The sequence below is a fragment of the Micropterus salmoides genome, unplaced genomic scaffold (assembly GCF_014851395.1).
Source record: "Micropterus salmoides isolate LMB-PRFRI ecotype aquatic unplaced genomic scaffold, ASM1485139v1 Ms_hic_scaffold_19, whole genome shotgun sequence".
In the NCBI taxonomy this organism is placed as follows: Eukaryota; Metazoa; Chordata; class Actinopteri; order Centrarchiformes; family Centrarchidae; genus Micropterus; species Micropterus salmoides.
The window spans coordinates 26,072,185-26,088,932 of NW_024041039.1; the positions used below are offsets into that span (position 1 = coordinate 26,072,185).

General features: G+C 41.9%; 1 protein-coding gene across 1 annotated transcript in view; it reads right to left on the reverse strand.

Moving 5' to 3' along the window:
- Positions 1-284: 284 nt before the first annotated feature.
- The window catches only part of alk (ALK receptor tyrosine kinase), a 247,122-nt gene continuing 230,658 nt past the window's right edge, over positions 285-16,748 (reverse strand). The window contains exons 21-29 of the mRNA XM_038729365.1: positions 16,086-16,176; positions 15,712-15,776; positions 15,494-15,623; positions 15,139-15,236; positions 11,594-11,686; positions 6,347-6,448; positions 5,869-6,003; positions 4,317-4,407; positions 285-3,443 (exon numbers count right to left, since the gene is read on the reverse strand). Coding sequence (XP_038585293.1) covers positions 2,361-3,443; positions 4,317-4,407; positions 5,869-6,003; positions 6,347-6,448; positions 11,594-11,686; positions 15,139-15,236; positions 15,494-15,623; positions 15,712-15,776; positions 16,086-16,176 — 1,888 coding nt within the window. The 3' untranslated portion in view covers positions 285-2,360. The remainder of the gene's footprint in view (positions 3,444-4,316; positions 4,408-5,868; positions 6,004-6,346; positions 6,449-11,593; positions 11,687-15,138; positions 15,237-15,493; positions 15,624-15,711; positions 15,777-16,085; positions 16,177-16,748) is intronic.

Below are 16,748 nucleotides of genomic sequence, written 5' to 3' on the forward strand. Positions count from 1 at the left end.
AAAAATAATTTATCCTGCCAATAACATTTAAAGCTACTGCTGTCAAACTAGAAGTCCTAAAGTAATACAGACACGGCAAATCACATTTTACAGCATTACTTCTGTGTGCAGGCATTATGTTACAGCTTTAAAGGACATTACTAATGTTAGCAGTTATGGGTTGATGAAACATGCTGCTGTATGTCTGCGGATTATAATGTAGTCACCAGTCCTAAATCAGATAATCTGATATAATTCATTTGGCCTCAATCCCAGAGTGCAGTAAAAGGACAAATGCAAAACAGTTATTATATAGTAATTTATTAATTTTGGCGAATGTCTTTTGAAGGGCAATTTACAGCTTTTACCAGAGCCATAGTACAATACTTTATAATTACAACATTTACAGGTGCAGGTCAGTTTGTCTTTATTTTAATTTTTTAAATTTTTTTAGAATTTTTTTTTTTACATCAAACGATGGAGATGAGCTGCGACGGAAACACAGAATGAATGTCTTTAACACAGGTACTGGAGACAAAGCAAAACACTGGCCAATATTTAACTTGCTCATTGACTTGGCCTTACAGGAATACATTTGTCTTAATCAGTCACTGAGCGTCATGACGCATACATGACAGCTCATCATTGCTGTACAGCAGAAGGACTGACAGGATTGCCAAATACAGTCAAGCAAAAGCATAAAAACGGACACACATTTTCATCATTCACCTAAATATCAACACTGCCACACTCATGGCGTTATCTGACTGATATACTGTATGTAACTGTCCTTAAAAAAAGCAGACTTCAAGCACAGACAAGACCATGTGTGTGAAAATGAGCAGAATGACTCGGACTGGTCCTGGTTTTCATTCACATGTGGAGCAAAAGCAGTTTGCATTCAAACTTTTCACTCAGACTCATTTGTATTCAACAACACTCATCCTATAATAGAAAAGATAAAATATGCAAATTTAGGAACGTAGAGTGCTTCAAGATAGCAATTTGAAGGTTAAGATTGATTCAGCAATATCCACTGTTTCTATATCCAGACAAAAAAGGGAAAGAATTTTTTTTTTTTTCACAAGAAATGAATTAATAAAAGGTTACCGAAAAAGCCATAAGTAAAGAAAAGCCTCAACTTCACTGTCTCGAAGCAGTCTTTCAACAGGATGGAGTGAACAAAAGGAGAACTGCGGAGCAGTGATTTCAATAGTTCCAAGGGCAACGAGTTATTACAAAATCTTCCGCAATAGCAAAAAGCTGAACTCTTAAATGTTGCTGAGGGTGGCTTGTCTTTAATCTGTTCTATTCTTTTGTCAAACCATCTCCCCAAACTGCCTCAGTGCTGTAGTTATCCATCTACTCCACCTTAAAGTGATTTGGCATATCAGTGTTCAAACAAATCGTTCAGCATATTTAGAGTTGATACGTTTTTGTGACTGTTCAATATCTCCTTTCTCTCTCCAAAAATAACCTAGAAGCTAAAGTGAATATAAGTTGGTGTAAAATGAATTTGTTTGGATTTGAAGAACCATGATCATGAATAATTTATAGAGCCACTTCTAAATAATAAATAAACAAAAGAATAAATAAATAAACAAGCAGGCAAGCAAACATCAACAAACACATTTCTCCCAGTATTTTTTTGTATAAATGTCTCTGGTAATCCAGTGTCCAATTCTGTGAGATTCTTGAAAAACAGTCCGATACAGTTTTATGTTGCCCAAAAGAATGTGGATACGATGGAACGATTGTGAGGATTCTGCAGGAGAACTGACACATGTGGCTGGCAGCTGAAGACAACTTCACAGTTGCTGCAGTCAAACTGGTCACTAGAGTTTGTGACTAAAAGTCTCAGGCCTGGCAAATAGAGATTTGAATCCGCCTACTAGTCCCTTCTCATAGACAAAGACATCCTCAGCTATCAATGATCACATGGCATATGTGTTCGCTCCAGATGGAAAGTTGCCCCCATGGCTTCCTGTGCCAGAAACTCTACTCTTTCTCAGTATTCTCACTCAGCTATGGCCCCTCTAGCGTTGAAAAAATAAATTTTTTTAAACTCTTAAAACTAGCCTTTACTCTACATTTTGCCTCCCAAAGCGTTTTTAGTTCTCTGATGTGCTTTAGCATCCATTGGGGATTTTAAACACCTCCAGGGTTCTCATGGGAAAAGCCTGACAGACTCATCCAGCTGTGTTTCAGCGAGATGGTTCTTTCCAGACTGGGAAATAATCCAAAATGGTGGGAGAGTTGGGGCGGTGGAAAACTGTCTCTGTCCTGACACAGTGTCTCGTGCTATGTGTCCTGAACACACAGTATCCAAAGACGTGGTCCTAAAAAAAAAAAAAAAAGGACCAGCAATTCAGGCATTTGGGCTAAAGCACAGTGGCGTTATGGCCCTCCATCCTGGGCAGCCTGGGGTCCTGTACTGTCCCCATGGTGACAAGCAGGGGACGGCTGTCCTCAGATATACCCGACCGACCCAGGGACACTGAGGTGGGAATGGGGGCGCCCCTCTGATGGGCTGTTGAGGAGGGCATGGAAGTGCCCTGCTGGAGTGGAGGGGGTGGAGGAGCGGGGTTGGGGTTACCGCGGGCGGCCTCTAGCGGCATGCTTTGCTCCTGGTAGCCGTAACCGATGTTCCCACAGGGGAATCTTCTCAGTCTGTAGAGGGGAACCGGGGGCAAGGCAGCCGAATCTAAGAGCAGGGGTGACTGGGCGGCAGGAGGTGGCGGCGGGGGTAACAGAGGTCTGCAGAGACCCTGCTGTTGCTGCTGGTGCAGCAGCTGGAGTTGGTGCTGCTGCTGGAGCTGATGCTGGAACTGCTGGTGTTGGTGCTGCAGACCCAGCGCCCCTGCCACCTCAGCCACAGTCCGGCCCACATGCTCCTGCCCCTCGCCAGGCACCCTGCCGCTGCTCCCTCCTGCTCCCCCCACCCCTCCCTGCCTCTGCTGCTGCTGCTTCCTCTGCTGCAGGAACCACGAGCCGTATGTTGGGTTCCAGAGACTGGTGTTCTTCCCGTTGTGGCCCTCCTTCTCTGCCGGGTAGCCCTGGGTGAATGCCAGGTTGATGTGGCCCCCCTCAGGGCTGGGCTGGGTGGTGACATGAGGTCCCTTGGCAGTGAGTGCAGAGGTGGCCGTGGAGGTGACTGTGTTTGTGGTAGTCATGGTGATGGAGGTCTGCGTGTTAGGCTGCTGGTGGAGGTATGGCAGGGCCTGGGCCGACGTCTGGGCTTTGGCCTCCGATGCTACGCTAGTCACCACAGTGTGCTCCCCACCTCTCCTGGTCTCTTCTGTAGGATAAGATGGGGGCGGCTGTGGAGCCTCCCCATCAGGCACCTGGGCATTCACCAGCACAGTTGGAGCTGAGGAGTCGTCAGGGCGCATGGGTACACGCTCCTCCTCTTCAGGGACGGGTCCATACTCTACAGGCAGGGTCATGGTCACCACATCAGGGTCCTAAAATGGGGTAGACCATCACAAGATCTTTATTTCCCCCAGTGTTACCAGTGTTAAATTAAATCATCAGTTACTATCAAGCTGCAACTTATAATGTGAGAAAACTTTAGCTGATTAACGTCAGTTCTGTGAATTAACCAAATTACTGTTGTCTGAATAATACTTTTCTTTATGCCCATGTCTGTTTTCTTTTTTACGATGGTCAAAGATGTTTTCTTCAGTACGAACCACCACTCTGTTTTATTTTGATGTTTGAATGGAGTCTTTTTATTGTTGGTCCCTCAATTGCTGATTGCATGACAGCATTTTCAGACAGGCAGTGATGCAGAGTGCGTGATTGATAGCTGGTGGATGGCGGAGGACAAGTTTGCAAGCTCTGAAACAAATGCCTTAAGTCAGTCAGTGAAGCTAACACTGTAAATTCGGTATTTTCAGTCTAAACTTGGTCATGGAATGGTCAGACATACGGGGGACAGTATGTCTTCACAGTGTTACAGATAAATGTAATCCTACTTTGGAAGTCATGATTTGGTCAAATATACAACTTATATATCTTATATACTTATATATCTTACACAATATGAGCAAAATAATTTTTTCCCCGTCAACAGCGGTGATTAAAAGTTAACTTGACTTGTTAAGAAGAAAAAAAACCCTGGAAGGATAACAAGCAATTGCATAATCTGATTCTTCAGAAATAATGTTGTGATTATGTTAACCTTTATAGACACATTTAGATTTACAGAAAAGAATCATATCATCATTTAAATTAAGCCATATTGGAAAAATAATTTTTAGACATTTTCAAGTCGCTCAGTCCTAATTCATGTGTACATGGCAGTCAGAGCTCCAAAGTCGGCTGTGTTTGGTTACCTGTAAGCAGTAGTCAATTCTCTCCAGGATAGTTGAGAAGTTGGGCCTGTCTTCAGGCTGATGCTGCCAACTCTGAGTCATAATACGGTACCTAAAGATACACATGAATGAGCACATAAAATATGAAAACATTTATCCCACTCCCTGTGGATGTAGAAAAAACACAAAGAAAACAGAGGTTGACCAGAATCACCTCTCCAGATTGATCTCTTTTGACAAAGTATTCTTAATAGCTGTTGTGATTGCTTCAGGCAGAAAAGAAAGTGTAATCTCCCACCAGCTTGAGTGATGATGGAGGTGTTAAATGGGCGATGCAGATTACTTGTAGTTACTGGTGGTTTAAATTATAAAACACAGAATTTAGAAAAATGAAGAGAGAAAACATGGAATTTGGGGAAAAAACCCTATACTGGTCCCAGCAGTACTGGGTCCAGCAAAACACGCGGTTGCCGTTTTAATGAAGAAGTCAGGCAGTAATCGGCCTTTTTCCAGCCTTCTGTGAGCAATTTTATGCTGCACACGGCATGAGCCTGTCGCCTGCAGCTCTACATCTAACAGCTCACTGTGGCTGCTCCTTGTTCCATTACTCCTTGCAATATTTCAAACTGATCCAGTGTTCAAAAATGCACAAAATGACAATCGTCTTGTTTTGAGGACTAATTTTTGATGAATTATAGCGATCAGTGCTAATGTCACTGACAGACGCATTGTATTTCCTGTGACCACTTCATAATAAAAGAAGTGTTTCGCAGTTAAGTGTTTATAATGAGCAGCTGCAGCAGTAGGAAGTGTTCAGTTTGCATCAGCAGAAACTTAATACTATAATCTGAGAATGTTTCATAATACTGCAAATATATAAATATTGGAATACTTTGATCAGTAGGCCATAGGCTCAGGCCCCATTGTGTTATCTCACTCGGCGATAGTGACTCAACAGACATTTATTTTAATAAAAAACTTTGAGATTGTGTTGTGAGGCTGCTTGTTTACAGAAAAAAAAACATATTTATAAGGAACATGCAAGGCAAGGTTGCAAAGTGATACGAGGAGTAATCTGCAAAACTAGCCAAGTGTGAAGGATAGAGCTGTGAAATCAGAGGCCAACGTGGAGCAAGAATGTGTATATATGAGAGAGAGAGAAGAAATGTGTGTGTGCATCTGCACGTATATGTTTAATAATAGAGTTGGCATGAGAGACGGTATGAAAAAGTGCGATATGGAAATGCTTCCTAAGCTGTGTATCAGCTCCCCATGACTTCTTCCAAATTGGGAGGCAAACATGAACGAAAGCTCTTGATGTGGTTTCTATAATGGAAGCGCTGAGCAATCTTTCCAAAAATGTTCTGACACCTTCTAGGTCACAACTCATTTACGTGTCAATATCAGCAAATCATCAAAGCATTTCATGTCTGACCGTGTTGATTTTTTTTTTTTAAGGCTGCCTATGTGTATACACAGTATGCATCATTTGCAACTATGCATCTTTCTTTCTTTTTTATGTTATAGCGATGCTTAATTAGACCTCAGGGGATCACATTGGATCTGCACTTACACTGGCCCAGGGCAATTTTTAGGTGGGTCCATTCTTCCGCCATTGGTTACAAACTCCAACACTTCCTGGTTGCTGCGACTTGGATATGGCATGTAGCCCAATGAGAAGATCTCCCACAGCAGAACCCCAAATGACCTTAGAGAAGGCAAATGATGAGAGGAAAGATTAGTTACAGAGAGAGAAAGAAAGAGGGTGAGACTGAGGACAATCAAGTCATAAATTATAAGCATCATCAGAGCTGAAGCTATAAAGGATGTGACCAGAGGACAGGAATTAGATAGAGACAAGACAAGGAATAAAAACATGGCTCGGGTTCAAAAGTGTTGAAGGACTGAGGAAGGTGAAAAACAGAAAGGGAGAAAACGAGCAGGTTGGGACAGCAGATGTCTGAGTGTGAAAATATAGGAGGTGAAATCACAGTGAGGGCGAGCTTGGCCTCCACTGAGGCCAGTTCAAGAGAAGTGTGAGGGATTCTCACCACGTGTCCGTTTTAGATGTGAAGATGCCCTCCATGAAGGCTTCAGGTGGCATCCACTTCACTGGCAGCATGGCACGCCCCCCCTTCCTGTAATAGCTTGCCCTGCGCATACACACAAACACACACACGCTCAGAGTAGTAAAATACATGATGACTAATGTGGCTAATAATAGTAATATTGGTTTTTTTTTGCTTACAAATGATAAAAAGGGAACAATTGTAAAAGGAAGAATGCAGTTTACAGTGCAATTGCCATGGCAACATCACTGCCCTCAAAAGAAAAAAGAAGAAAAATTATATTTTAATTAATTAATTCACTGTTTGTGTATCACCGCTGTGATTCAATCACATTTTCAGCTTCCTAAAACGTCGGTGTGAGAGGCCCTCTTAGAGCTCCTTATCTTGCAGAGGAGAGGAAGGAGGGAGATTCCTCACCATGCAGAGTCCCGTCTGAGCCGTTTTTAATGCTGTCTCTGGAAGAGAAATTATCTGATGTGTGCTGTATCTGATTGCTAGTGCTGATATGGTCACTGCCTGGTGGATCTCGCCCTGCTTGAGGCGCCCAGTGAGGACAGACATGAACTGGGTTTTGCACTGCCCCCCCCCCCCCCAAAAAAACCCAACTCCCCTTCCTTAACAGTTGTTTGTAAAAATGGTAAGTGCATCATAATAAATAAGAGGACTGTAATAGCCTGTAGACACAGTTTAGTGACTGGAAGGTTGCCAGTTTAAATCCCTGAGCCTTTTGGGAAAGTAAAGCAGTAGCAGTAACACACTCTTTTCTCTTCGCCTTCAAAATCTAGACAAGCGAGTTGAAGCACCAACTGCTCTGCTGGAGCTGTACATGGCTGCACAGGAAAGGACTGTAATTATGGTGGGCAGCTCCCAGGTGTGAATGTGAAACAGGATGAGGAAAATGCATTGTGCTGAGTTGGCATTCCCTAGACAAATAAAAGTTAAAAGCAAAAGAAAATAGAGAAAAGAATCAAAAAGCAAACACATTAAAAACAGGGTGGAAAAGAATAAAACAGACAATTGTAGCTTGGATAAACTGGAAGGCCACTCGGATAGCCAGACCTCCGCCCAGGCAAATAGTCCAGTCTTCTGTGATAAGCAAATCTGCAAGCTCAAACACTGTCTGGATACATTTCCCAAACTATTAAAATTGCAGTATGCCAATAACTGGTTGTGCTTTGATGATCATCTCAGCTGTGCATTTATTATGTACATCCTGAATTCCGGTATTAATCTAGAAAAAGAATCACATCCCTGATGGCTTATTTCTTACATACATGCATTTGTTTGTACAGGTATGTTTGACGTGGCTGTTATGTTTGTGCACAGCGTTCACTTTAATTACGACGGGTGCTCTGAAATGTTATGGGTTCCTCCTTGGCCAATGGCTACACCCTTCAACCAAGTTTCATGAAAACTGGGCCAATAGCTTTTCCATAATCCTGCTGACAGACAAACAAACAAACAAACTGCGCCAAAATATATACATAACCTCCTTGGCGGAGGTAAATATGGGACAAAAAGTTTTTGGTTTTAGCAGCCTGAGCTCCTCAGATATGGTATCCAAAGCTCATGGGCTTGGGCTGCATGACCCATCACATTTTGTCTTTAGTTTGAGAAGGATTTCAAGCTGTGCTCACCAGAGGCAAAACGTCTGAACTACTGTTAAAAGCCGGAGCTATGCATGCCTTAAAAAATAATCTGTAAAATGAAATCTTAAGTATTATGCAACTAATGCCAGAAAGCTAAAACAGATGTTGTAAGTGTAGAGTGATCACGGTGGTGATGGTGTAATTATGACAAATCTTTGAATCTGTCCAGAGAGCTGATAAACTCTTCCCCAGGAACCACGGCTGTTCCATTACCTCCAGTCTCCCAGGAGGTCACTAATGGAAAGTGAACAACAATTTCTTGATTTACGACAGCAGACAGACAGGAACTCCCAGAGCATGGACAACAAAGGTTGAGAGCCTTCTCTGACAATCTAAGTCAGTTTAGTAAATCACAACTGTCTTGGCTTGAGTTTCCAGCAGTATGTGTGATGCCATCTCTTGTCTCTGTTGTGGCCGATGACGAGTACCCGTTCATTACACACTTGGAAACCTATGCCCTGAAGGAACTCACTTTTTCTGTGATGCTAGTTAAGTAACTAAGCGTTATGTGAGAAGTAGGATCTCTCTTCACAATAGGCCCCATCAGGATGCCTTTATCCTTTCATTCATTTATTTATAGATTTGTATGCATAGTAGTCGTTAGTTATGTGGGTATTTAGTAGTTGTGTGTCTAGTTCACAGTTTAATAAAACCTTCATTTATAAGAGAATAAGAATATAAGAAATATAAGAATGTGATTATATGATTTGTGTGTGTGGAATAGTGTACGTCACTGTACAACAAGTCAAGAACTCTGTGGCAACTTTCAGATTGAGATTGAAGTAATCACATTTCTGTGATTTGATATACTCCATATTTCTGATAACCGGAAGTGAGGGCACATCCCTACTTCCTGTTACTAAATTAAGGTCATTTGGCATGATTATTTTAATGCCTTTAAGACATATGCCTCCCCTGGTTGAGTAAAGGCAAAACTATTTTTTGCAGTGGTTGTTACCTGCTCAAACCATATTTCTTTGTTTGATATTTCCTATATAGGAAATTCATGTTTTTGAAGGTTAAAATGAGTATGAGAACTGCATTTTCCAAAGTATAGATTGAAGGCAAATAACAAGAACCAGCACTCATCATTAACTCATAGCTACAGCTGTGTGTCTTCAGGGGTTCAGTAAGAAGAGATGAATATAGATGATATGCTGTCAGATAATATGGCTAAAAGGGAAATATATACTTAGCAAATTATTGGCATAAGAAGTTAGCCTAGAAGAAAATTCCACATAATCAATGAAGCAGAGAAAACAATCACTAGTTGGGACTGTTTGCTTGACAGATTAGCCAAGAAGCACCGCAAGGCAGTCACACACATCCCTGCCCATTATTTATCCCTTGAAATAACACGATCAATTCAGTGATGGGGATCAGTTACCTAACCCATTTTTACTCCTACAATTAGAGGATTGAATTCTGTTACCATCTTCTCCACTGCGCCACTCTCACCCAATATCCCTCTAATTTTCCTGTCTATCCCAACAAAGAAAATAGTGAGGGAAATGGACTGGCCTCCATCAAAAGATGCAATTAGATCAAACTGCAGTGAGCACTCAGTGGATCCTGCATTTGCTGCTCTGAAAAGGCCGTTTTCAGTGTAGAGAAGTTTACAAAAACCACAATCTCCCAAGTTTTTTGTTGTAATATATTAGCTGCTTCCTTTTCTGACCTCAGCAAGTGGAATACATCTTTAAAAAAAAGATGACCTGTACACAAGAAACCTTTGTACATTGCTATTCAGTCTGTTAAATGTGAATGCTGAAATGTTTTGAAAAGATTGAGGGATGGTAAAATGTGAAGCGTAAGACTGATAATCCCCCTATCAGTGGATCGACCTCTTTTTTTCTCAGCATGGGGTTTATGGACATATTTATTACTACTGCTAACACCGCCAACACATAGTGAAATCCGAGCTGCAGATTAGGGAGGCTTAAAAACAGTCCCAGGAAATCTATAGCACAAATGGAAGTGTTTTATACGTGTGTGTGTTTTGTGCGTTATTTCTTATGTGAGCAAGAAGAGGAGCCGGAAGATAGAGAAGCATTAGAGACGAAAACTAACAGTAAGAGACAGAGGCAGACTGTGCTGAATGGAGAGTAAGAAGATGGGTGGGGAGTTTAAAACTTGTGTCTGTTCACTGAGTGTAATTTGTCTTCAGTGCCTTTGGTCTGCCTTGTGTGTGTTTGCATGTGTGTGTGCAGCAGGCTGACATGAATAAACAAAACCTAAAGCCATGCTACACACCATTGTTAATAGTTTCAATGAGAATATGGTAATTTAAGGCAAAACACCAATTCTTTTCTGAAAGCACAGTGAATTTCTCTGCATAGCGCCGGCCGTTTGCCTCAGGATGATTACTGACTGGCAGCTATTGTTTACCCAGCTTTTTATTTACCACTGCATCACCGGTGTGCAAGCATGCGTGTGAGTGAATTTGTGTATGAGAGAGGAAGTCCATGGAATACCACATGCAAGTACGCCTGTGGCTCTCCTCCCTGAATATAAAAAGCTGACATTAAGCCTTGTCCTGATCCCTCATTGTGACACCCGCCCCCTGCGATGGCCTCGAAAGGACTCCCATGTCCCTCGTCACATAGCGGTAGGGCCACATCATGAAACAGCAAAACTAACACACCAACGGCGTAGTGGCATGTTGCGCAAAGCAACCATCCCCTCCTCTCAAAATAATAACAATGATAATAAAAAAAAAAACAAAGGCTCCAGGCTGAGAGAGAAAAACAAAATCACATCGAGGCACCTGAAAAACTGACATCAGCAATTAAATCAAGCGCTCCTAATGCGGCTCCTCAGGGGTATTGTGAAACAGCCTTTCCCGGATGCTCTGAGAGTGACTTTGCTCTCGTGTGACTTTCCATCGGATGATTCGAAAGTGCTGCGTTGATACAGCTGAATGTTGTGACATGTGTCCCCTGCTCTAACTTCTTACCAGATGAAAGGCTTGGGAGATTTCCCTGCTGGATTGTGCATTCATTTAAATGGTGTCATGTGAATTTGTGGTAGCTATATTAAAAAGTTTTAACCAAGAATAATGAGATGCAGTCTGGGCTACAGATAAACTGATGTAGATTAAAAGAAGGCATCAGTGCGATAGTGTGACGGAGAATAAAAACACTCTCACGGCTGAGTTCCAACGTTTTGACCTGTTTATATATTGTATTTTGTCCATGCAGTTAAAAATTACTTAAAAACTGCACACAGCATGCTCATGTTTAGTGATGCTGGGTGTTGCAACAGACTTGAAACTTTCCCAGAGAGGGCAGTGCCTGGTATTAACTGATATGAGTTGTAAATATTCACATGGGTGTTTTTTTATGCAGCGATTAATAACTGTTGGTTAGGTGGGCTGGGATTTTTCATTCATTAGGAACAAGATAAAACTGTTCTTGTATTTTCAGTGTAATATTAAGTTGGAATACAACTGCCATCTTAGTGGGAGCTTGTTCTCAACTCCCTTTCAGACCTTATCTAGAATCCAACTGAACCTGGTCTGGATTTTGATGTGTTGCCCACTGTTTGACATCAGTCAGTCCTCTGTGCTGAGTTATTGTACCTGTAAATGTCTCGAGCCATCCCAAAATCTCCAATCTTGGCCACGCGGCCCGGTCCTTTGCAGGTCAGTAGGCAATTCCGAGCAGCGATGTCCCTGAAAGATGAGATAACACATACAGACTGTCAAGTCACTGCACGCACTTAATGCTTGGATTGGTAGTGATTGGTCACTTTATCACAACAACTCACTGCCACTGTAAGTAAACAGTATAAAAGAGCTAGGCATACTGACAAAGCACACGGCTTAACTCACGCCTTGTGTTACAGCCACCGTCGGTTGCCTTCAGTATATGTTAACTTGCCTGGTTCCACTGAGAAGACTCTGATCAACCCCAGCTGCAGTTTAAACAGTTTTTGTGCTCACAGCTCAGGGTGGCTGTGAACCAGCGATCAGTCTGCCTTGCCACTAGGTTGAGTTACACGTCTGTCCTGATTGAATGTATTGATTTTGTGTTTCACTTGTGTGATCCCTTGACTGATGCCTGTTGGCGTAACAGCACCTTCAGGTCATGGTAGTAGAGTGTGCGTTTGTGTAACCTTGTAACTTACCTGCTGTGTTAGCAGTGGACCCAAGCATTTGGACTCACTAAGTCTTTTGCCAGAACATCGAGTTAGTAAACTTTCATGCCTGCCTTTGCCTTGTTTTGAGAGCCATTTTTGTAAGCTTATGGCTGCTGTCCTCCTTTTGTTGCCTTATTTTTATTTTTACTACTGCTGTGAACAGGGTGTTCCATTTAGATAAAGGCCAACCCTATGTCTTAGTGTTAGTGTCTTTTTCTTGTATCACATAGCTACTGTCAGTCAACACCCATATAGGGCTTCTTTTGTTGTACCTTTGTTCAAACTCTCAACTTTTCAATTAAGTTACGTTGCCACTAACCTGGATTATCCGATTTGTCCTTTACACCTCAATTCAATTATCCAATCTTCTATGTTACCTCTCTCTATAACAAGCTGGGTCATAACACTTGTCTCTTCAAAAGTTTACACTAAGTTTTTCATTTATTTGCATCTATAAAAGTATGTTTGAAACACCTACAGACGCTCCTCTGTTGGATTTCAAGTTCAGTATAACTACTAAGTTGCCCTGGGCAAGCTGGGAAAGTGTATAGTTTCCTACAGTGCCTTTATAGCTCTGCCCACATGGAGCAGCCAGAGAGAAGATTGAAATGTTCCACAGTATATGCAGGCAGAGTGGGTTAGAAGAGAAAATTTCTAAAATTCATATTTGCACTGTACAGAGTTGGTTATTCTATGTGAAAATACAGTAGTTCACACAGCGCACTCCTCTCCTGTCTGGGGAAAAGGAAATGGAGCCCACACACTGTATTCTGCTCCCCAGGCGTCTAACTTTCTTAACGTCTTAAGAAGTGACGTTGTGAACACACTGCTCCGTATCAGACCATAGACAAGTGTGCACTAGGGCCAATAAATACCAAGAATTTACCATCAGAATAACATTTTGTGACACTGTGCTCAAACCAGATCATGAGACAGGGCAGGGGTGCACACAGGACAGCACCACTGCTCTGTTTTCAACACATTGTTTGGATGTTTTGCCTCAATACTCTGATTAAGTTGGATGTGAAATGACACAATGAGGATAAAGTAATAGTTCAGACTGATTTAAACTGAGGGCTTTTTAAGAGCAGGACTACACTATGCATGAGTGCCCCACTTTAATGTGCCAAAAGTGTTTGGAACTATTCAACTTATAATATTATAGTACTACTTCAAGTTTGATATTAAATAATTTAGTATGAAATAAAAAGAACATTGTGTCTAGGGCATCCATTTGCTTTTCAGTTCCTCTTTACTTTGCTTGAGTCCAATTTAGACTGAAGCAGTTAAACGAATGGCAGTAAACTGAGTTATCACACCAGCTTGAGAGAAATTTCTAAATCTGTGCTATCACCACAAGATTTCCAGTTCAAGAAAAAGCAGTGAAACAATCAATCCATTTAGGGGCTTCTCATCTACTTCAGAAAGACTGAATCATCTCTACCATAGCATGACTACAATCAGCATGTGGAAGTGCGCACACACAGACACACAAACAGACACTTGAACAGGATCCTTTCTCATGAGGTGCTGTGGCTAAATCCAAGTAGTCCTTTGTTTAATGGCTTGGAAGAATTCATGCAAATGATTTGCTTTTGCTTGTAGGCAAGGACAAGCCTTGAAATGCAGCAGTAGCTGTCACAGACTGCTAGCTGAGGCCTTAAGGGAAGGACACAGTGCTATTGTACATGCAGCACAGTGATGTGAGAGCAGGCTGTTATTAAAACAGTGTTAACTGGCTTCATACTGTAGAGCTTATTTACAGTCATCTTTAACTACTGCTTAAAGACCCATTTTACTGCAGCACCTAGAGACCGATCTGTTATTAGACTATTTTAACACCTGAGGTTGCATTAAACTGCTCGACTTTCCTCAGCATAGTGCTTCTTTTAGGTGGTTACAATTGAGTACCAAGCCTGTTGTAAAAGAACTCCACTGGCCAAAAAAACAGATGAATACCACCACAGAGAGAGGCACAGAAACACACAATAGCAGAGTAAGATGTTCTCAGACAGCATTAACTCTGAGATTTAGCCTGTTGGAGCACACCATAGTTTATCATCCAACCCTGTAATCCCGAGGAAAAAGCTGCATTTTCTCAGTAGTGACTAGTCCTCCACCCTACCTCATTCACCTGCCCTTTACTCAACCCCGGGTAAACACTTTCATAAAAATTTAAATTAGCCTCAAGGATGGTTATTGGGTGAATTTTAATAGAGGTTTGAAGGCAGAAGAGCTTGCTGTATGGAAGCCCACAAGCCTCCACAGGAGAGTCAGCCATTAGGTGGATTGATAGGGCAAACAAGGTTTAATAGGCCCCGTTTGTCATTGGCCAAGGAAGTCAAAGAGAAGCATGAAGGAAGGGGGATGCACTTTAATTGTTTTGATGTGATTGTAGAAGCAATTCAGACCTTTTATAAATTTGACATATACTTGACTTTCCTCATGGACATCCACAGAGATATTTGCAAGACAGGTTCAAGAGAAGGATTTTGAAATTCTTTAGTCACATCCTCCGGTTCACCAACCAGTGTGAATATGGGTATGGAAGGGGCACTCTGTTGACTAGTGCATTGGATACAGACCGTAAAATGGCAAGCCGGCTTTCCCATCTGGCTGCTCTGATGCTAAACTCATCCCTTGTCCTTTCTGCTATCGCACGAAAGGCAAAAGGCATGCAGAGTCCATATGTTACGCTTGGATGCAGTCATCTCATAATTCAGTAGATGTCAGCAGATGAATGTGCGCAAGTCTGTGTTTTTTCAGTCTGTAAACATTTTCCATATTTATAAGCATAGCCGCATGTACGGCGTATTGTTGACAGTTTATTTTTCTCTCTGTCTCTCTGATCTGTTTATGTCGGGGGGATATAGGGCCACAGAACACAGTACAGCCTTTCATAATCATGTGCTGTATTTGTGTATGCTAACAAAGTGTTTTTTTAGCATATTCAAATGCAAAATGTGCGGTCATGTGGTGAAGTACCTGTGTATAAACTGGTTCTCCTCCAGATACTGGCAGCCCTTAGCAATATCTCTGGCCACGTTGAGAAGGTCTACCATGGTCAGGCTGGATGGCTGCTCCTGATCGAAAAGAGGCAGAGAAAGAGCCAGAATGTAAGTGATTATATCGAAGGCAGATTTGGAAAGGTGGTAGAGGTAGCACACATTTGTAAAGAATACATGAGTGCACATTTGGAAATCGGATGGATCCAACTTGGATCATGGTGTGTTCAGTTCTGGAGCTCAATGAGAAGAACAATAGTGGTAGCTTTAGGTGGCAAAAAATGCACTATTCAATAAGAATGTGTACTTGAGCGGGATACACCATCGTGTCTCACCAGCCGGGGTCTGGTCTCCCTCAGGAAGGTCTTGAGGTCTCCTCCAGTCATCAGCTCCAGCAGGATGAACCTGGGCATGGCCTGCAGACTGACACCTATACAACGCACAATGTTCTGGTGGCTGAACTTACTGCAGGCACAGAAACACAGAGGTGTCATCAGAAATGGCTTTGTTGGCACTGTTTGAGAGACAGACTTTTGTTCACTGTGGCTCTTACCTGATGATTAAAGCCTCCATGAGGAAGTCCAGTTCATCCTGCTCAGAGCACACCTCAGGAAGGGTCTATGGTAAATATAAAGTAATTATTATATTTTGTATTATGTCTGATGTGTTTCTCCACAACACTGAACATAAGGTAGTGAGAGAGAGGTGATACAATACTTGTGCTGTTAAGCCTTTAACTGCAAAAGAGCAGTGCAAAATTGAACTGAGAAAAACTGCTTATCTTCAACTTCATGATCTCCTATCCTGAGAAATAAATATCCTCAGTGCAAAAATGGATGATGTGTAATTAGTTTCTGATTGAATCAAAGTTTGACCTTTGAGAAACACATAAGCTGTTTTCATTTCAGAGACTGGGTGAGAACTCACCTTGACTGCAACTTGCAGTGGACTCTGTTCACCTGGTATCCCCACTGCCAGCCCTTCATAGACTTCACCAAAAGCACCGTGACCCAGGCCCCTGGAGACACACAAACACATTTATTATTGACAATTACATTCATATTTTACATTAAGCTGTTAAATATGGATGTGGGGTGGAGGGGTGGGGGTGTACAAGAGCAATATTTAAGCTGATTTGTCTAGACTGAAGATATTAGAAACAGCCAGCAGTAAGACATGTCCTAAATATACCTCTGTCCAAACAACGATCACTTATGGAGCCAAATATTAAACAGCTCCGCAGAGATGCTTGTTAGTATTCTAAATTAGTGGTTCACCAGCTTTTCAGCCCACAAAGTGAAATAACTGTCTTCATGTGGCATCCTGCTGCAGATGTCAAAGTGTAGGATGGTGAACTTCGACACCAAATGATAGGCTTGATTTGGCTGTTTCACTTGATTTATGAGTCTTGCGTAAATCTAGATGGAAAATATTCATGGGTGTACAAGAAAAAAGAACTTCCATCACAAAGATTAAGAACCAGAATGATAAACTGGTGAACTATAAACACATGAAAGATACATTAAAAATTGAAAAGAGCCCTGCAAAAATCATTTCTCAGCCTCTTGGATCACTGAAGTAGACCCATAC